At 40.6% G+C, this 21,364-nt stretch overlaps 2 protein-coding genes across 2 annotated transcripts in view; both read right to left on the reverse strand.

Moving 5' to 3' along the window:
- The window catches only part of LOC117828334 (serine/arginine repetitive matrix protein 2-like), a 124,453-nt gene extending 124,125 nt beyond the window's left edge, over window positions 1-328 (reverse strand). Inside the window, exon 1 of the mRNA XM_034705377.1 lies at window positions 232-328. The gene's annotated coding sequence lies outside the window, so the exon portion shown is untranslated. The remainder of the gene's footprint in view (window positions 1-231) is intronic.
- Window positions 1-21,364, reverse strand: part of LOC117828335 (glutamate receptor ionotropic, NMDA 2D-like) — a 113,570-nt gene that overhangs the window by 15,455 nt on the left and 76,751 nt on the right. The window contains exon 4 of the mRNA XM_034705378.1: window positions 218-346. Coding sequence (XP_034561269.1) covers window positions 218-346 — 129 coding nt within the window. The remainder of the gene's footprint in view (window positions 1-217; window positions 347-21,364) is intronic.

Raw genomic sequence — 21,364 nt, forward strand, 5'->3', positions numbered from 1 at the left:
GAGCAAGGGAGATGGGTGAAGAAGGAGGAGGAGGAGGAGGAGGGGGCTTTGGGGAAGACTAATTAGATCAGAGGGAGAGAGGAGGGGGGGAAGGCAGAGACAGTGAGACGGCAGAAAGGTGAAAGCGAGCACTGATGAGTTAGCATGTTTGATGGGCTGTGAAATTGCAGTTAGCCCGTCTAGCCGCTGCGCTGTGATAATTAGTGATGACTCGCACAGCTGTGCACCAACCTCCTCCCAGCCCCTCCCGTTGGTGTAGGAGATGACATCCAGCAGCGGATTGGACAGGTAGCCGTCACTGTTGAAGGAGTAGTCCCGCCCACCGATGGAGATGTTGGTGAAGTACCTGAAAGAGGAGACAGACGGGAAAATTAGAGACGACCAGAGAAGAAGAAACTGTGTCCCCTATCCACAGACCCTCTGCTCTTCTAACCTGAGCTTCCAGGTGACAACACTGATACTACCCACCCTGTCACATGGCTACTAAAGCTGCATTTCAACCAAGAGTTCCAGGGTCTTTTAGCCCCCAGAACTACATTACCCTGAACTAAAAGGTTCCTGTGCCCCCATTGTTGACCGTTTCGACCCCAGGCTGAAGTCCCGGGTAGGTAGATACTACACCACCAGACCAGTAGAGGGCAGTAACACAAAGACGAATGCCATTCATCACAGATGACACCATAGAAGCAGACGGACAGGCAGGTATCATTAAGAGCAACACAACAGTTAGCCTGTTAGCATGAAGAGACTCAGCTGGCGCTGTTTTAGATGGTGCTATATTTCATCACAGATGGATTCACTGAATCAACACGTGAGAGGAGATAAGCGCGAGTAGCAAAGACGTTTCAACACGGCTTTAAAATCCTTTTGAGCTCAAAAAGCCGTGGCAGAGATCGGCCAGTGTTTTGGTTTAAACAGTGTGAATGGTGTGAATGGTTTTTTGGAAAATATTGAAAAAAAAAAATTTTGGAAAAAAAAATTGGAAATAAAAATTGAATAAAAAAATTGAACAATTTTTTTTTTTTTGAAAAAAATTGACAAAAAAAAAGATTTTTTTTTTGAAAAAATAAAAATTTGACAAAAAAAATGACCCAGAGCCTGTCTAAAAGAGTAATTTTCCTCAAATTTGAAATTGTGCTCCAAAAGCATAAAAACATGAAAAAAAGTGAACATTTTGCGATGCAATGACTGAATCAACACATGAGAGGAGATAAGCGCGAGTAGCAAAGACGTTTCAACACGGCTTTAAAATCCTTTTGAGCTCAAAAAGCCGTGGCAGAGATCGGCCGGTGTTTTGGTTTGAACAGCGACCCTGTTAACTGGAGAACTCCACAAACACTGACACGTTCAGCTGAAGGTCTCCAGTTTATAAAGGGTCACTTTTAAAACCGGAACACCGGGAGAGACGCATTCACGTGGGCTGAGAGAAGACTACTGTTACAAGCTGCTAAATCAAGAGATTCACAGCTTCTTCTTTTGAAAAGTACACACACATACAAAAAAGATAGAACAAATAAAAACTAATGAAAGAAAGAGAAATCAAGTGAATCACAGATGGAAAAAACAATGACTGTGAATGGTTTTTGAAAAAAATTGAAAAAAAAAATTGTGAAAAAAAAAATTGGAAATAAAAATTGAAAAAAAAAAAATTGAAAAAATTTTTTTTTTTTTTTTTGAAAAAAATTTGACAAAAAAAAAAAAGATTTTTTTTTTTTTTTAAATAAAAATTTGACAAAAAAAATTGACCCAGAGCCTGTCGGAAATATTAATTTTCCTCAGATTTGAAATTGTGAAAAGTGAACATTTTGTGCCTGCCGTTAAAATCATGGAAAAAGCAATGACTGAATCAACACGTGAGAGGAGATAAGCGCAAGTAGCAAAGACGTTTCAACGCGGCTTTAAAATCCTTTTGAACTCAAAAAGCCGTGGCAGAGATCACCCAGTGTTTTGGTTTAGAACTCCACAACAATGACACGTTCAGCTGAAGGTCTCCAGTTTACAGGGTCACTTTTAAAACCGTAACACCAGGAGAGACGCATTCATGGTGGGCTGAGAGAAGACTACTGTTACAAGCTGCTAAATCAAGAGAATCACAGCTTCTTCTTTTGAAAAGTACACACACATACAAAAAAGATAGAACAAATAAAATCTAATGAAAGAAAGAGAAATCAAGTGAATCACAGATGGAAAAAACAATGACTGTGAATGTTTTTTGGAAAAAATTGAAAAAAAAAATTTGAAAAAAAAAAATGGAAATAAAATGTGACAAAAAAAAATTGAAAAAAAAAATTCAAATTTTTTTGACAAAAAAAATTGATAAATAATTATTATTTTTTTTTTTAAATTTGACTGAAATATATATGTATTTTTTTTTTTGAAAAAAAAAAAAATTGAAAAAAAAAAATTGACCCAGCCTGTCGAAAAGATTTATTTTCCTCAAATTTGAAATTGTGAATCACAGATGTGTGTGATGTTACTGTGGACGGCGGTCGGAATAAAAACACTGGGGTTAATCTACCGATCAGACACGTTCAGCATTGCAGGCCCCGCCCCCTAAAAGTCCCGGAACCTTTGAAAAGTACTACCACCCTAGCTGGGGCTTTTTAGAGGGGAGATTATCTACCCCTGAACTAAATTTAGACCCTGGGTCCATCGGTTGAAACGCACAATATTCAGGGGTAAAGAGAAGACAGAAGAGAAACAGATAGAGATAGAGAGGAGTCTGCAGAGAGATGTTAGAAAGAGGGCCAAGCTTGGTCATATTCTCACTGTAATAAAGTAAACAACATCTTAAAGAAACTACATGATTGAATAGTTATCACATGTTGCCCTAATGCTGAGTAACACAGAGATGTTGATCTATGAGAGCTGTGTCACTTGACTTTAAATCAGGTAGTTAGTCTGGTTATAGAGGGTCAGATATTTGATTCGTGTCTGCTCCTTAGAGGGAGGAAGTATGAAGCAGCTTTTGAAGACGTCTGAAAAATACAGTAGAAAAGAGAAATCATTTCCAAAGACAAAGAACGAAGAGAGCTGTGTGCAAGCTGCAGGGAACAAACATCAGGGACTCTGCAGCTAAAGAAAAACACACTTCTGTAGATATGAGAGGAAATCACAACGTGGAGGGGGAGAGAACGTGAGGCGAAGAACCAAAGAGCCGAGAAAGAGAGACGTGATACAGAGAAGAGTTCGCTGAAATGTTCATCTGGCTGCATCCTCCTCGTGTCAGAGGCGTTTGCAGAGAGGAAATATACGAGGAGCAAGAGCTGAGAGAGAGTAAACACTGGAAGACAAATACTGAGGAGTACTTTTAATACTCGGGAAGACAAAAGCAAAGAGAGGCAGAGCGAGGAGGAGAGGTACAGACAGAGAGCTTTGAAGTTTTTAATGACATATCTGCCTTAAAAGCATCGGGTAAAAGTACATCAAAGCATCAGAATAAAACCATCCCGCATACTCTCCAAGAATGCACAGAAAACGCAGCTGAGAGACGACGTCAAAAAAAACATCTCAAACAACGTCTAATCAACTGCAATCAGACTTTAAAACGCAGCACAAGAAAACAACACACATGTGTTCTTTAACTTCTAGGTCTGCTTTAAGTTCTTAGATCAAAAACACAACTAGTTTACATCTGTAGGGATCACATGGGGATTAATTGTTCTTTAAAGGTGACATATTTTGTTCTTTTTCATCAACATATATTGGTCTAAGAGGTCCCCAAAACATGTCTTTAAAGTTTATGCTCATAAAAACACTTTGAAATCAGATTCTGGTCTGCCTGTAAACTCCTCTTTTTCAGCCCTGCTCAGAACAGGCTGTTTTCTGTGTCTGTGCCTTTAAATGAGAATGAGCTCTCTGACCACGCCCCCTCAGGAAGTGGGTGTGGCCTCTGCTCTCCAGCACGTTGATGTAATGTTTACATGTTGGCTGAATATACACGGCTGCTCACAGACCTGCGTTGCTTCAACCCTCTGAATCTGATCCAGAATCTGATCCTGATGGAGAGGCGCCTGCAGCGGGACCTTTCTGAACCATTGGTCACAGATTTAGTGTTTCTTGTTGTTTTATTTGTCAGTATGTCAACGTGTGTCTTGGTACACAGCTACCAACATGTAGCTATGTGGCTATGCTAACTAGCGCTAGCACTTATCCATGAAAAATAAAAATCATCCACTAGATCTTCAAATCTGAAGACGTGGGGAGTAAAACCCCTCCTCCTCGTGTTTATTTTCCATGAGTCTATTAAACATCAACAATGCAGCGACTCCCCTGTCTGCACGCCTTCCAGGAGCACATTAGCATACTATAGGGAAAGTTCAGCTTCATGCAACCAATTAGTGAAGTGACCATTTCTTTTACAGTCGCAGTGAGCCCAGCAGTCCCTCCTTTGGGGGCTGGAGCCAGAGTGAATGAACTCTGCAGTGAAGACTGAGACTCTTCACCTGCAGCTGCTGAATCTCATTCTGCTGTTAGCACGTCTGAAGAAAAGTTTCTGCCCTCCGCCTGAAATGTAAATATTCTGCATACTAAAGTGCTTTTTTAAATATGGAAACCACATTTCATGTCTGGTTCTGCAACACGCCTGCTCACTCACACCCGTTACCTCATCACCCCTGTCCTCCAAAACCTCCACTGGCTCCCTATCAAACAGTGCATACATTTTAAAATCCTCCTCCTCCTCCTCCTCACCCACAAAGCCCTCCATAACCAGGCCCCCTCTTACCTCACCGACCTGCTCCACCACCACACCCCCTCCCGTGACCTCCGATCCTCCAACGACCACCTCCTCTCCCTACCACCTGACACCTGCTAGCAACAGGTGCTCTATGTAAGCTTATCCTGGAGTTCACCACTCTATTTACAGAAAAGTATACCAGCGTTTCCTTGAAATGCGTGATGATGACCTAATGAGGCTGAAAATCTGTTACAAAGTGACGCCGCTAACCCTTGACCTCTGCTGCTGCGTGTCCCAGCATGCTTCCCCATCTTCTGGGTAAATTCCCTTAAGTACTTGACCTTTAACATCACAATATCCGCCTACCCAGCGTGGAAGGCAAACAGGACACGGTTCTTACAGGATGCTGGTGCTCTTGTTCACAAATTCTCTGCAGTGCACTATAATCTACATAATCAACCGTGATTATCTCATGTTGTGCAGCGGCGTGTACGAACGGGGAAGACAATTGAAGTGCACCGTCTGTCACAGCTCTGCCTGGGATCGTCTGTGTCTCTGCACCTGGCTTCTCCTCATCAGCCACAGTACAAAAATCCCGGATTATTCCATATACTTCTATGAATGGTGTCCAACATTTGAGAAAGCTCGCTCATCCGCCCAGATTTTGATAAGGCATTGACCTCCTACGTGCTCCAGATCAACCCAACGACTGTAGGACAGCCCTGCAGTGGTGTGTGCTTTGGTCCACTGCACAACAAACCAAGGGAAATGTGCAACAATGGTTCATTTCATCATCCAAATCAAGCTACAGGTGTGGAAGCAGCCTGTAAATCACATGCTAAATCAAGCATCCACAGGAGAGCTGAGCAGGAATCGCCTGCAGCTTGTAATAGCTTTTCAGCAACCTCCTTTAACCCAGTATCCATCAGCTGCTTTGTGAGTACTCAGTCTGTGCACTGATGAACAGAACAGAGACATACAATCATGCAGGTACAGATGTGACCTCACACACCGTGCGGTCTCATATGGGGCGCCGTTTATAAAGTGGTGCACACTGAAAATAACAATTCTCCACATTTTAGCTCCAAAACATCAGAAAATGTTGAGTGAATTTTTTAAAGTCACTTTTTTTAAAATCACATTTAGAGGAATATTTGTGAACTTCTTCACATTTAATTTTGTTGTGAAAAATATATTAAGTAAAAATCACTGTTGAATCCAAATGCTAAATATAAATCTCAATGTTAAATGTTTAATCTAAATGTTAAATATAAATGTTAAATATAAATCAAAATGTTAAATCTCAAATCTAAATGTTAAATATACATTTTAAATATAAATTAAAATGTTAAATATAAATGTTGAATATAAATGTTAAATCTAAATCTAAACGTTAAATATAAATGTTACATATAAATCTTAATGTTAAATGTTTCATATAAATGTTAAATAAAAATGTTAAATCTAAATGTTATATATAAATATTAACCTTGAATATAAATATAAATGTTAAAAGTCAAATCTAAATGTTAAATGTTCAATATAAATGTTAAATATAAACTTAAATGTTAAATATAAATGTTGAATATAAATGTAAAATGTTTAATCTTAATGTTGAATCTAAGTCTAAATGTTTAATATAAATCTTAAATACAAATCAAAATGTTAAATCTTTCATCCCAATGTTTAATCTAAATGTTAAATATAAATATAAATTTTAAATGTTAAATATACATTTTAAATCTAAATATGAATTTTAAATGTTAAATCTAAATATGAATTTTGAATATAAATGTTAAATCTAAATCTTGAATCTAAAAGTTAAATCTAAATGTTGATTGTTAAATCTAAATGTTAAATGTTGCTCTGCAATCCTAATGATTTAGCTAATATGCAGTTTCACCCTGCTGCCTATTGGAAATACCAAAATAAAAGATTCAGTAATTTAACATTTGTAGTTAGTTTAACATTTAAATGTAAAAATGGCGCCCCACAGTCTCAGAGGGCATTGGACAAAAAGGCACCAGCGTCTCAGCCTCTCGATTCATGTCCGCCTGTTTATTGACTGCAGAGTGTTCGGCCTCGCTGGCAGGAGTTTTGTTAGAAGAGACCTCTAACCTGACGCGGCACCCACAAGCACCTCATGTTCCCTGACACCTGGGTGCTCCCTGAGGCCCGCAGTATTTCTCTGTCACCTGGCGTTCCCTCGGCAAAGAGGGAGAAAAAATATCAGCCTTTGGGCTCGGAGTGACAGCAGCCAGGGAGTGTCAATCTACAGCCGAGTGCAAGCTGCAATTCTCCCTTGTTCTCCTCTCACCTCCTCCTCAACCCTTTATCCTCTGCCTCCCTCCCTCAGCTCTACCATCTTGATTTTCCCTTGTGGATGGTACAGTACAGGACAGAGAGGTGCAGTGGGGACAGCAGCAAATAAAGAGAGGGGAGAAAGAGCAGGAGGGGGGAGGAGAGCAAGACAGAAGGTGGAAGGAGAAAGACAGGCTGAAACTGAGGAATGAGAAGGGGAAAGAAATCTAACAAAAGGTGAGACCCTGGCAGACGGGGAGGGAGGGAGGGAGGGAGGGAGGGAGGGAGGGAGGGAGAGTGCAGGACAGAAATGAGAGTCAGTGTGTGCTGCAGGCTGCAGGGTGCAGACTGAAGAGGAGAAGCATCAAACAGGGTCGCTACAGGCTCCATCTGACAGCAAATTCACACAAATTAAGAGAACAACTACCTGATGCTCGAAAGAGAGTGTTTGTTATGCAGGATTAAACAGATCATCACTGTTTCATCTCTGTGCAAACAGACCAGACCGAGAATACACACTCCAAAAAATCTACTGTTTAAAATGACTTTGCGTCTGAAATCTGAGGGTGAATAATTTACTAAGGCAGCAGTTAATTACATAATGAATCAGGACTCCATGAGGTAGACGGAGCTCATAAATGAAGCTCAGAGGTAACACTAACGGCCAAATTCCACCAGATCTGTGCCTGGTCCGCCTCCAGATCTGATAGGTTTCTATTCTAGTCAATGTGTTAACTTCCACTGGATCCACTCCATTGTGTTCCAGCAGGTCAGAGCCCTCTGGATCAGATACACACAACTTCTACTTTTGCCGGATGCCGGAGCACAATGCATCAATCTCAACAGAGTAGATGGAGCAGGACAGGAAGTCAGGTTTCACCAAAACAAAATGAAAACATCCGGTTAATTTTCAGAATAAAACACTCTGTGTTATCACCAGATAGTATTTCACTTAACTACAACAACAAACCGTCATGATGAGCGGCGCCAGACCTGGAGTCAACAGGTCAGAGGTTTTCAGAGGACCAGAAAGACAACATGGATGAGGAGAGGAGGAGGAAGAGAATCCTTGGATTCAGGGATTACCGCGGGAAAACCTTGTTCACATGACTCCAGCTGTCCGGTGATCCGGCTCTGTGCTGGGTTCTGAAAACGCAACCGGTTGGACGGACCGGATACAGATCTGGTGGAAGTCCGATGTAAGGGTCTTATCCAAGCAGCAACTTCTGTGGTTCAAAAATGAAGCTAATGCAGAAGTGCCAAAAGCTGCAGTTCCTTGAGTGTCCACTTGAGGCTGCCTCCAAATGCTCCAGGGACTCCAAATCAGAGCTGTCATTGTCATTGTCGTAAAATCTGTCTACAGCCCTTGTAATGAGGCTGGTGTAGCTGGAGAGAGCTAGCGGTCTTAACAGGTAGCAATTGACCCAAGATAGCAAGTAGCATCAGACGAAAGAGTGGGGACCTTACCAGGCCAGGTCTCCACGGCGCTACATTCCCCTATCATACATCATACATGATACATGGAAAATAAGCAGAGGCTACACCAACTTGTCTCTGAAAGAAAGTCCTCTCTCAGTTTGAATGCAATAAAACACAGACGTCTCTGTATAATCAGATCAACAACAAGAAAGGGAGCGTCACCTTGTGGCGCTACCAGGTATTGCAGCAGTATGACCACACTTGAATTCTGACTGTTGCACCTGGTACAAAAATTAGACCAAATGTTTGATGACACATTGGTTATGTTAGGGCTAAGAGTTTTGCATTAAAAGGCAAAATCAGGGGCGTGGCTTATTTGACTGACAGGTGGATGGATGCACTGTGGCTGTTTGCCAGGTTGAAAGAGGCTACGGCTTCAACTCCACCTCTGTGCTGTTTCTAGATCGACTACAAGCATTGACATGTATAAATAATGGACGTAGTATCCATGACGTCACCCATCTGTTCCTGAATGATGTTTTGAGGACAATTGGCGGCAGCGGCCATATTGGAAATGCTGAACTCAACCAGTCAAAGTGTGAGGTAAAAAGGCGGGGTTTGAGCCTCCTAGCCAACAGCTATGTGTTCCCTCTTGTGAGTCAAGTCAGTCATGTCCTTGTATGGGCAAAAATTAATAATCTTAATATCTTCTGAACTGCTGTGTTAGAAAAAAAATGCAGACAGAGAAATTAGCTACGTAGACCCAAGACGTTTTTTGAACCAGGCTGTAAACATGTTTATTAATGCTGTAAAGATCGTCTTCTTTGAATTGGTGTGTATGTGGTTTCTGGTGTTTCTGCAGCCAGCCTCCAGTGGATTCTCAATGAACTGCACTTTATAACACTTCTGCATGGGCTTCATATTTTGAAACCGGAGGTTGCGGCTTGACTACAATTAGCAGGAGTCAGCATTTCCATTATAGGGACCACCATCTTTGGGTTAACGAGTAACTTGAGTCTGCAGACTCATTTCTGGGACCAGGATTCTAAGATCCTTCTTGTTTCTGACAGCACCACCTCATGCACTGGGTTGCCGAGGGCATTTAACTCTAACCAGCTCTGCAGACACACATTGTTTGTAACGCCCCATCAAAAACCAGCAGGTGACATCACTGTGATGACATTCGTGACCGTCTTATCATGACACCCACAGATTTAGCTTGGTTAGTAGTTAGTTTCAGTACACAGCCTGCTGAGGCTAACAATCTGTCGCTAGCTGTGCTGCTGTGCATGTGTGTCTATCATGCAAGATGAGAAAGAAAACAGGAAGTCTAAATCGTACGCTTCCCTCAATCATCAGCTCACCAAACACCTGAAGTGTTTTTCTGCAAACGTTTTCTATGAAAGACAGAAAATGGCGATAAATTCTGAGAATTGCATTTCACCAGGAAACCAGGGGAGAGATTCATGTGAAGGTAGAAAGCAGAGGAATAGAAACAGAGAGAGAAAAAGGAAGAGGCTGAGTTTGTTTCAGTGAGAGAAGCTGCTCTCAGTCTGAATTATACCTGCACAACAGCAAGCCGAGACAGAGCCTGATTTAATCAATGAATTCATTACAGGAACACGTGACAGCCGTGCATCAAACACACAGAGAGGAGGAAGAAGATTCCCTGCAGAATTAAAACCTGTTTCATTACTTTATACACCGAGTAAGAGGAAGAGGGGAGGAAAGGAGATGAGAGTATACATCAAAAGAACTGCAGGTGAAGGGAAAGAGGAAAAGAAAGGAGAGTAGAAAAGGGAATAAAGACGGTTTAAGCCAAAGAGCAGGAAAAAGACTGAGTGACCATGGTCTGAATGCAGAGATTGAGGATACAATAGAGTGTAAAAATTCAGCTCACTCTGGTAAATCCACCTTTTCAAAGCAGGAATAAAGTTCATTCAAACCTCCGTCTGCTCGAACACACAGAGGTCAGCAGGAAATCTTTCAGAACAAATCAGAAGAGAAGGTTTTTGGAAATCTGAAAGTTGCTATTTTAGCTTTTTAGTTTAATGACACACAGGTAAAAAAAAATAGCATGTACCCTGTTTGCATCTTTTCTTTATTAGAGTCTAATCTTTTCCTTTCAACATGTGATTCAGTCTGTTTTAAGGAACCTCTAATTCTTATTTTCTCTGACAAGTGGGTGTTTTTAAGTACCTATTAGCCCCTGTTTTCCTACCAACACCCTTCATTCCACCACCTGGTTATCTGATTGATTGGACTCTTTTGGATCTATTTTCTTCCTTTCTTTCACACTGCTAGGTCTGCTTTTAGGTACCCTTTAAACCCTGTTTTTTAGCACCTTTTAAACTCTATTTTATTCCTTTCTCATGATGCTATTGTGCATGATTTCGATCCAATTAGTCTGTTCCTGACATTTGTTTAAGTATGTTTTAAGGTACCCGTAATCTTCTGTTTTGTCGTCTTCTTCCTAGACTTGTGATGTGTTGAGGTTCCCATTAACATATTTTACCCCTGCATTTGTTGAGTGGTTAATGTAGCTTGTTTTAAAGTTTTCTTTTTCTGCCTGTTTTTTAAGTTGTTAATATTTGGTCAAGTATGTTTTTAGGTACCCATACGCCTCTGATTGAAGATTTGCTTTCAGTCCTTCTAAGACCCACAATAGTGTGTGTTAAGGTTCCCTTATCAGCTGTTTTCCTCATCAGACAAGTGGTTAGTTGAGTATGTTTTATTGTACCTGGTTTATGGCATCAAATTTATTTGTTTTAAGGTACCAAGTCTTGGTCCCTTTGTCTGTTTTAAACTTCCCATAACCATTTTTCTTATTTGCAATAATCTCCTGTGTTCTCTCATCTGCATTTGTTCTGTAGATATATTGTAAATTCACTTTAATTCAATTATATGGTTCTTTCTGTACATATTTCCTTAAACACAAGTTTACTTTTAATTACTTAGAATTCAATATTTACTATTTTGTATGCCCGCTATTGTAATGTTTGCACGATCCACTTTGCTGCTGTAACAGTGAATTTCCCCCTTGTAAGACAAATAAAGGATTTTCTTATCTCATCTTATTTCCTCTGACACATTCTTAATGTAGACAGTATCTTTGGTTGGGTGTTGGCGGGGGAGTTACTTGATAAAGCTGAAGAAACACATTGAGGTATGGCTCAAGGTACTTTTATTTTATATATTTTAAAAGCTACGTTTTAAAAGTCACTTGTTTGAAGCAGTAGAGCATAGATACGTGGAGATGCATTCATTGATTAATTGATTTATGGCAGACATTCTGGGTCTGTATCTGTCTGAATGATTGACATTATCTCACTGAGGGGGTCTACTGTTCTGTTCTGCTTTGGTCTAGTCTAAGAGCCGGTTTTTTGAAGTGAACGACGGGAACCGGCTCCTGACTGGGAGTCGTCTTTTTTTTTTTTTTTTTTTCCTCAAGTCTTTTTCTGTTAAAGCCTCACGTGATTGGTCAAGACATGGTGGCGACTTGACCAATCACGTGTCTACATTGAGCAGAACGGGGAGGGGAGGGGTTACAGACACACACAGCACAGTGAGCACACTAATAGGAGGGAGACGAGAGGGAGAACATGCGCGACAGAGAGAACGCACTAGAAAGGTGAGAAAACGAGTGACTGCATGAAACGCAGTAAACTTTAGACACATTTAAAAGGCATAGACAGTTTAAAGGCAGAGTGTAGACTTTGCAAGGTGGAAATGTCATCAATCAGGGTCCACAAAAAACCTGCAAAGACACATTAGAAGTGTCTGTGAAGGATCTCAGTCATCCAGGTCATGGACATTAGAACTGTTTATCCATCAGTGCAATAAGTGAAGAATAAAGACAGTGAAGGGAACCTGCTGTTAATGAAGGTGTTTAAAAGTTTATAAATAATAAACATACAATCAGAGATTGGACCTTTTTGTCTAATTGTGATGGGTCTTGTTTTTTGTACTTTATAATTTAATTTCTGTAGAACTCTGCTCCATGTTGAGTATATAAATAAAGCCTTTAAATGATACACATTTGATATGATGTATGTTTTTTGCAATAGTAATTAATTTGACATATAATTTAACATTATTTTAGGTAATACAGTCATTCAAACAAGAACAAATCTGAGGAGCCACTTGGGAGCTGAAAGAGCCGGCTCTTTGTAGTGAGCCGAGCCAAAAGAACCGGCTCTCTAAAAAGAGCCGGAATTCCCATCACTACTTTGGTCTCCACCAGCTCCTGAGTAATATATAGCAGTTGATGTATCATACAAATGGTGAGGTTATAAGTACTGTTTAGCCAACAACAACTTAAACTGTAAACAAAGTTGACCAAAGAGTCGATTTAATACGGGACTTCTAACTAACAAGGTTAGAGATCCCTTCTTAATTACTGTAGTTGCTGCAGTTTCTTCCAATTGTGCCTGAAAACTTAAAATCATAAGCTTCTTTGCTTTTTGTCGTCCAAGCAACAGATTCACAGATTTCTTCTTGTTGAAATGAACCCGCTGAGCTACGTGTTTAAAATGACTAATACACAGAGCAAGCAACACTTAGACAGAATGTCGGCAAAACTGGAGGCTGGCCATCATTTAATTAATCATTACTGTGTTACATAAACACAAACAAATATAAACAAACAGATCCAGCAGCCTTATCGTTTGCTGCAGAGTTAACAACTTCAAAATTGGACTTTTCGTGTCCACGAGGCTGGAGGAGTGTTTTCATAAACTGAAGAGAAACACAAAGTGAGGAGGCCTCATACTTAATGCTCATTGGATGTTATATATGCAGTCTGTTTTAAGGTACCCTGTAGCTTCTGATGTACATGTCTGTCTCTGTTTTGGGGTACCCTTGAGCAACTATGTTAAGATCTGTTTCCTTCTGTCTGACATATGGTCTTGTCTGTATTGAGGTACGCAGTTATTCACCCTCTTATATTCCCTTCAAACATGTTATTGAATTTGTTTGAAGGCCTGCTTCTTTAGTAGGTGAGTAGGTCTGTTTTGGGGTACCCTTAAACCAGTGTTTGCAGGTTTGATTTCTTCATTTCTAGTACAAAGAAAGGTGTGATTAAAGTATACTTAACACTTGCATTGAGGTCTGTTTTCTGACTTTGTGATATGTGTTTCCATCTGTTTTAAGGTACCCTTTAATATCTATTTTCTTGCTTTAAAGAAAGCACAAAATTTCGTTTTCAGAAACCAATTAGTCTTTGTTTGAGGTAAGATGCCTTCACTGTCTACCACATGGCTCAGGCTGTCTTATGGTACTCTTTTAGTACCCTCTGGTGTTGTCCAACAATTCGGTCTCTGCTTTGTGATGTCTTTGAGCAACTTCTTTAAAGTATGTTTTTATGTTTCTGACACAAGGTCTGCTTTGTTTTTTTTAAGCGCTGCTTCTTTAATAGGTGAGAAGATCTGTTTTGGGGTACCCTTAAACCAGTGTTTACAGCTTTGATTTATTCATTTCTAAAAGTAAGAAAGGTGTGAATAAGGTATACTTAATACTTGCATTGAGGTCTGTTTTCTGACTTTGTTATATGTGTTTCCATCTGTTTTTAGGTACCCTTTAATATCCGTTGCCTTCCTTTAAAAAAGCAGAAATTATTGTTTTCAGATCCCAATTAGTCTTTGTTTGAGGTAAGATGCCTACCACTTTCTACCACAAGGCTCAGGCTGTATTATGGTACCCTCTGGTGTTGTCCAACATTTCCATTTCTGTTTTGTGGTACCCTTGAGCAGCTACTTTAAAGTATGTTTTTATGTTTCTGACACAAGGTCTGCTTTGTTTTTTTTAAGCGCTGCTTCTTTAATAGGTGAGAAGATCTGTTTTGGGGTACCCTTAAACCAGTGTTTACAAGTTGGATTTCTTCCTTTCTAATAGTAAGATATATTTGAATAAGGTATACTTAACACTTGCATTGGGGTCTGTTTTCTGACTTTGTTATGTGTTTCCATCTGTTTTTAGGTACCCTTTAATATCCGTTGTCTTCCTTTAAAAAAGAAGAAATTATTGTTTTCAGGTCCCAATTAGTCTTTGTTTGAGGTAAAATGCCTACCACTGTCTACCATAAGGCTCAGGCTGTATAATGGTACCCTCTGGTGTTGTCCAACATTTCCATCTCTGTTTTGTGGTACCCTTGAGCAGCTACTTTAATGTGTGTTTTTATGTTTCCGACACAAGGTCTGCTTTGTTCTTTTTAAGGGCTGCTTCTTCAATAGGCAAGTAGATCTGTTTTGGGGTACCCTAAAACCAGTGTTTACAAGTTTGATCTCTTGGTTTTGAAAACTAAGATGGTGGTTAAAGTATACTTTACACTTGTTTGTTTTCTTCCTGTATTGTATGTATACAATCTGTTTTAAGGTACCCTTAAAATTATATAAATTTTCTTCCTTTAAAGAAAGCAGAAATGATTGTTTTCAGGTTCCAATTAGTCTTTGTTTCAAGTAAGATGCATCTGTCTACCACATGGTTCAGTCTGTCTTATGGTACCCTATGGTAATCCTCTATAACCTGTGGTAAGGTCTGTTCCAGGAACAGTGGTTGTGTTTTGTTTAAGGTACCCGTAAATAGCTGCTTACAGGGATTTATATTTTCTTTGGACTTAAAATCAAGCTGCAACCTCCGGTCTTCAAATATGAAGCCCATGCAGAATTTAAAAACTGCAGTTCATCAAGCGTCCACTTGAGGAGAGAAACACCAAGAACCACATACACACCCATTCAAAGGAGACGATCTTTACAGCAGAGATAAACATGTTTACAGCCTGGTTCAAATAACAGATTAGGTCTGAAGAGCTCGTTTCGCATTTCATTTTCATCCAGTTGACCTAGCGTATGGATTCATCTGTTCATGTGAAGGCTGTATCGACGAAAACATGTGTCACCATGTGATGAGCTACTAATGGTTTACAGCCCGGCTCTAATAAGCCCCACAGGTCTCCCCGGCATATGTGTGAGTGATTTTCCATCAACGGGAACTCTCAGCCTCTCAACTGGAAAGCTTTCTGTGTAGCCATGACAACTTCTTCACAAGTGAAAGAAAAAGAGTGAGAGAAAAGGAGAGAGAGGGTGAAGGGGGAGTGAGTTTGACTGATCAGGAGCTATTTCGTTCTCCATGTCTTCGTCTGTGTCTCAATTTTAGGCCGGTCGTGTTAGAAAGAACCTCAATTATATACTGTAGAAAATTACATATATTCACAAGTAGGGGAGGAAGAATCATAATGAATAAACAATCACATGATAAAACTGATCCTCCAGAAGTGTGGTGACAAACCTCTTCAAGTGTTCACCTCTTTGTTTGTCGATTCACTGCAGGCAGTGAAATAATGGAAATAAAGACCTCAAGCTTTATTTAGGGAAATATACTAACTATGAAACATTTATCTAGTGGGAAGTCAAGAGCAGTAAGAAATTAAAGAGGCTATAAATCCAGAAAACAATAAAGGCTTCATTGGATTTAATAAAAAGGGGGCGACTCAGAAAGTCTATTATGGGTTTCCTGTTTTTTTTTTCCAACTGATGAATCCAGAAAATAATCAGAAGCCAGTCAGGGATCTGAAAGCTCACATTGTCACCATGTGGTCCCTCGTATTTCTCCAGTTTCCCTTTAACTCGTACTCTCCTGGAGGACATTCCAGCGTGGATGTGGTCTAAGATTTGAGGTGTCATGGTCTTCCTGTCCTAAATCACAAATATCACTAAATTCAACCTGTCAAATGTCCACCATATAGGACCTTTCCTTACCTCCAAGACAGCTAAAGTCTAAATGCATGCCATGATATTCTCACACATAAATGACTGTTTCTCAACTTGGACACATGCAACAGAATGTGCTTTGAAACCCATCAAGTCTCTCTTCAAGAAGGCTGTTCAAATTTTGGATAGGAAACCTTTTCATTGTCATTATTGTAATATTTAAAAAAAAAAGTGTAATATAATATAAGTTTATTGCTCAAAAAACACTTTAGAATCAGATTCTGGTCTACCTGTAAACCCCTCTTTTTCAGCCCTGCTCAGAACAGGCTGTTTTCTGTGTCTGTGCCTTTAAATGAGAATGAGCTCTCTGACCACGCCCCCTCAGGAAGTGGATGTGGCCTCGGCTCTCCAGCACGTTGATCTAATGTTTACATGTTGGCTGAATATACACGGCTGCTCACAGACCCGCGTTACTTCAACCCTCTGAATCTGATCCAGAATCTGATCCTGACGGAGAGGCGCCTGCAGCAGGACTTTTCTGAACCATTGGTCACAGATTTAGTGTTTCCTGTTGTTTTATTTGTCAGCATGTCGACGTGTGTCTTGGTACACAGCTCCGAACATGTAGCTATGTAGCTACGCTAACTAGCGCTAGCACTTTTCCATGAAAAATAAAAATCATCCACTAGATCTTCAAATCTGCAGACGTGGGGAGTAAAACCGACCTTTGTGTTTATTAAGACAGCCTACAACTAACATGCCTCCCTCCTAAGCTCCTTGTTAGAACACATGTGTGCAGGGAATGAAAAACGGAGGAGGGGTTGAGTTGTGTTTTATACAGTCTATGGGCTGAACAAGCTCTGAGCTCTGACTTCCTGTTACAGAACGGATGGCGTTGTGACGTATGAAAAACACTGAAAACTGAAACGGCTGGTTTCAGCACACATTTACAGAAAGGTGGAGAAATCAGAACAGGGGCAGAATGGATTCTTTTCATTTTCAGGGGGTTTGTAGACATGCCAGGGACACATTTTGCATATGTCACCTTTAAAAACAAATCAGACAACTACCCATACCTAAATATGTCCCAACATGCCTAGACTACCGGGGGAACTGGCGCACTAACACAGTGGGATCCTAGCTCACCCCCTTCCCCCCAACCCCTTCATCACTTACTTTAACTCTCCCTGTCCCATTAAAGTTACTAACCATAGACCTTTCTGGAGTCCCTGAGCTCCCTTGTCTCGTAGATTCCTCTGAGCTGCCGTAGACGTCCTCCAGCTGATACGGACGTACTGGACTCCAGCAGCAACAGCTTCTACTACTCGTCTCATCACTATCACTTCTCTCTCTTACTCCCCTCTATCTGTCTTTCCAGACCCAACTCGGTGGAGGCATGATGGCTGTCTAACATGAGTCTGGTCCTGCTGGAGGTTTCTGCCTGTTAAAAGGAAGTTTTTCCTCTCCACTGTAACTAGCTAAATACTGCGATGTGCAATGCTCATGGTGGATTAAGGTGGGGTCAGACTGAGTCTTACCCTGTCTTGAAGTTGGGTCTCTGTTCATAATTTGACATAGAGTGGTCTAGACCTCCTATGTTTGTAAAAGCGTCCTGAGAAAACGTTTGTTGTGATTTGGCACTTGTTTTCATCACCATCTCTCTCTCTCTCTCTCTCTCTCTCTCTCTCTGTAAATCTACTGTTTGATACCATCTAACATTAAAAAGACTGAATCATTTTGAAGCATGTGCTTAAGAAAGTATTCAAGTATTGAGACTTTTGACGTCCTCAGCTCACAGCACCTTTGTGCTTCACTGAAACTGAAACTCTAAACTTTTATTTTCATGCTGACATTCCCAGTTTTTCCTTCCTCACTTCCACCGCTTCCAGAGACCCAAACCAGAGAAGGATTTACTGAAATTTAAGGAGCAAACGTTTCGTTGTTTTCTGGTCATATCAGTCCGATAGGTCAGGGTCTTTCCTCTCAGGTTCAGTGATATTTTTTCAGGTTTCTGCGCCCTGCAGATCTCTGGTGTTTTGTTATTGAGCTCTTTTAATGGGAGTTAATACAACTCGCTGCCCTCTCTTATCCATCTCTCTTTCTCTTCCCTGTTTTTCCTGACGCAGCAGATACAGCCCATTGAGCAAGCAATGTTATTCTTTTTCATTTATAAAGAGGCTGATGCATTAGAGAATTAAATAAACGGATGAATGGATGAAAAGATAAATAAATAAGAGCTCCTGCAGAAAACACTGAATGGGTTTTTTCATCATCCCTCCCTCCCTCCTCCTACTCTCTGCCTCCCTCTCTCTGTCCTTCTCTTATTGATCCAGATGATTCATAGTTCATCACTTTCCATGACAGAGCCTCTGGAGGTCTGAGGCCTTCTTCAGGAACAGAACACCAGAAGAGATCGTACGCCGTGGAAACAGTGGTCCTTTACGATGCTGTTGAACTCATATACAGAGTGTAAGATTGACAGAGGAGGGAGGGAGGGGGAGGCTTACAGTGAGTCACACAGCTCCAGTGAAAGGCTGTTGACCGTGAGCTCAGAGAGGAGCACAGACGTAAAGGGGACCGTGAGTCCTGTGTGACTCAGACGAGCGCTCGCTCTCCTCCTCTTACATGAGACTCTTTAATATTCATGAAGCATCAGCAGATCCATCACACGATGTGTAAAGATGTCTTCAAGCAGTACTTTCGGTCTGAAGAACCCTGAGTTATAATGTTCTGAAGAGCCATACCGGGGGAGATTTGGATGAATCAACAGGATTGTTTGACAAACAAGGAGCCCCACAGGAACAGATGTGAGCCGCGCTCTGTGACAAATTTGTACAAATAACGTCTGAAAACTTCATATGAACCCAATAAATGGTTATGACTCTGCATTGAATGAATCCAACTCGAGACATTTCAGTTCTATTGCTCCTGTTATTCAGATTAGGTGATAACTTTTGAGTGTGAGTGTTTTTTCTTCGTCAAGAATCGTACAACCACAGGACGACAACACATGGACTTATTATATTTTATGTAGCCTCTCAGGTTGGTCCCAATTAGATTTAAAAAAATGAAAACAAAAGATGCAGACACACAGGGAACCAAAGTACATCTCTAGAGCACTAACATTTGCAATACAAGAGAAACTTTCAGGCATTCAGCAGGGCTTATGCTTCTAGTAATCCACATGTAGTGAGCGGTACCTGTGAAGCAGGACAGACTCCAATGGGCCGGTCTGGTTTTAGAGAGGTGTAGCTTAACTGTACATTTACCTCAAGACAACTAAAACTCATCGACTTCGGACTCCTGCAGGCCAGGAGGTTGATATACTGGAGGAAAGTGGACGTGCCCTCAATGCATATGTGGGTGAAGGAGATGGCATCATGCATTGTATTGGAACGACTTACTTATAGGGGAAAGGGGGGAGATTTTCAAGAAATTTGGTCACCTTTGATTGAGTTTCTCGGACGTTACGAAGTGAATTGATTGAAAAATGGTGCTGTGTTGTGTATTTGCTTATTTTATTTAATTACTATTATTATTTTTTGCCTTGCTTTTTATTTTATTTTTTTAAATTGTATTATTCATGTATTATTCTATTGTATTTTACTCATTTTCATTTATTTATTTGGCGGGATTGTGTTGTTGGTATAATGTGTATTGTATGTCGGTTGTACCATTAGTATTTGTCTTGTCATAAAACAATAAATATATAAAAAAAGAGAGGTTTGGCTTTTGAGAATGAGGACAGGTTCACTTTACTTTTGTATTCACAGTTTGTTTACCCCTAGTCACTTTATATTAGGGGCTGTTCCCTGTGCATCGGGGCATTACAGTTGGATCCTTCAGTCCTGGGGTTCCCAAACTTTTCAGCCCCCAAATATAGATGCCAAAAACTTGCGACCCCCACTGTCCCTCAAAGTGGTTTAATGTGGCTTCATTTAGCTAGTCTGCAGAAAATTACCCTACCTATATGAGCATGTGACCGTGTTTCCTGTGCCGTTATGAATTAACCTACTGCTACTGATGCTTTAGATAACTAACTGTTCACTGACCCTAAACTTAGGAGTCATGTGGCAACAAAGAAAGGCAGAAAACTCATTACACTTTCTATTTTCAAGGTTTTATTTCAAGGTTAGCTACTGTTTTTGTCAATATTTTTTACTATAATGGGTAAAATGTACTATTATTAGATAAAAACATTCTGGAAGACATCTCAAGACCCCCCCCATTTGTGTCTTGCGACCCCCCAGGGGGATCCCGACCCACACTTTGGGAACCCCTGCTTTAGTCATATATTCAGCTGACAGGTTAGAGAGTTAGATGTGTGTTTCTAAGTTTTCATAGATAGATAGATAGATAGATAGATAGATAGATAGATAGATAGATAGATAGATAGATAGATAGATAGATAGATAGATAGATAGATAGATAGATAGATAGATAGATAGATAGATAGATACTGTTATGGTCCTGATTTTTTTGTTATTTGCCCTAACCCTCTCTCTCTCTGCCTGCAGGTTGCATGGGTAGGGGCGGGGCCGGTCTCCTCAGGAGTGAGGCTCATCAGGCACACCTGTCCCTGATTTTCTCATCAGCACTGGCTTCTTAAGCTGCCACCAAACACTCCTCCAGTGCCAGATTATTTCCTCTAGCCGCATGCTCCATGTCCCATTGTAGCCTTGCTCCTGAGGAGATTCGAGCCACGTTTTCTGTGAACTTATCTCGAGTGTTTTCCAGAGGATTGATTCCTAGTTTTTTGTTTGTGAGTTTTTTGATAGAACCTTTTCCCCCTTTTTGGGTGATTTTGTGTTACTCCTAGTTTTGTACTTTTTCTCAGTTGTTTTTACCCGCAAGGCGCTTTTTGTTGAACCTTGGTATTTGCTTAATAAATAATTCTTTCTCTGTACTCTGCATTTGGGTCCTGGTCCTTTGCTCAAGCCGTAACAGATACTGTAGATAGATCTTTATTTGTCCTTAATAAGGAGATTTGTTTCCACCGTCTGTACAGGAATACATGTATAAACACAATAAACAATAAACATCCAACCAGCCTGACAACAATGGTGCACCTCATCCCACATATAAACACACCAGACACATATAAACACACCGGATGGGACAAAGATTCTGCCAAACCAGGCTCTCCTACAGTATGGGGATCTGTATCTGCGACCGGATGGGAGTAGTGTGAAGACTGAGTAGAGGGGGTGTTGGGGGTCCAGTGTTATAGTCCGTGCTCTGCGTGTGCTGGCTCTGTGGT

This window comes from Notolabrus celidotus, chromosome 16 (assembly GCF_009762535.1).
Source record: "Notolabrus celidotus isolate fNotCel1 chromosome 16, fNotCel1.pri, whole genome shotgun sequence".
In the NCBI taxonomy this organism is placed as follows: domain Eukaryota; kingdom Metazoa; phylum Chordata; class Actinopteri; order Labriformes; family Labridae; genus Notolabrus; species Notolabrus celidotus.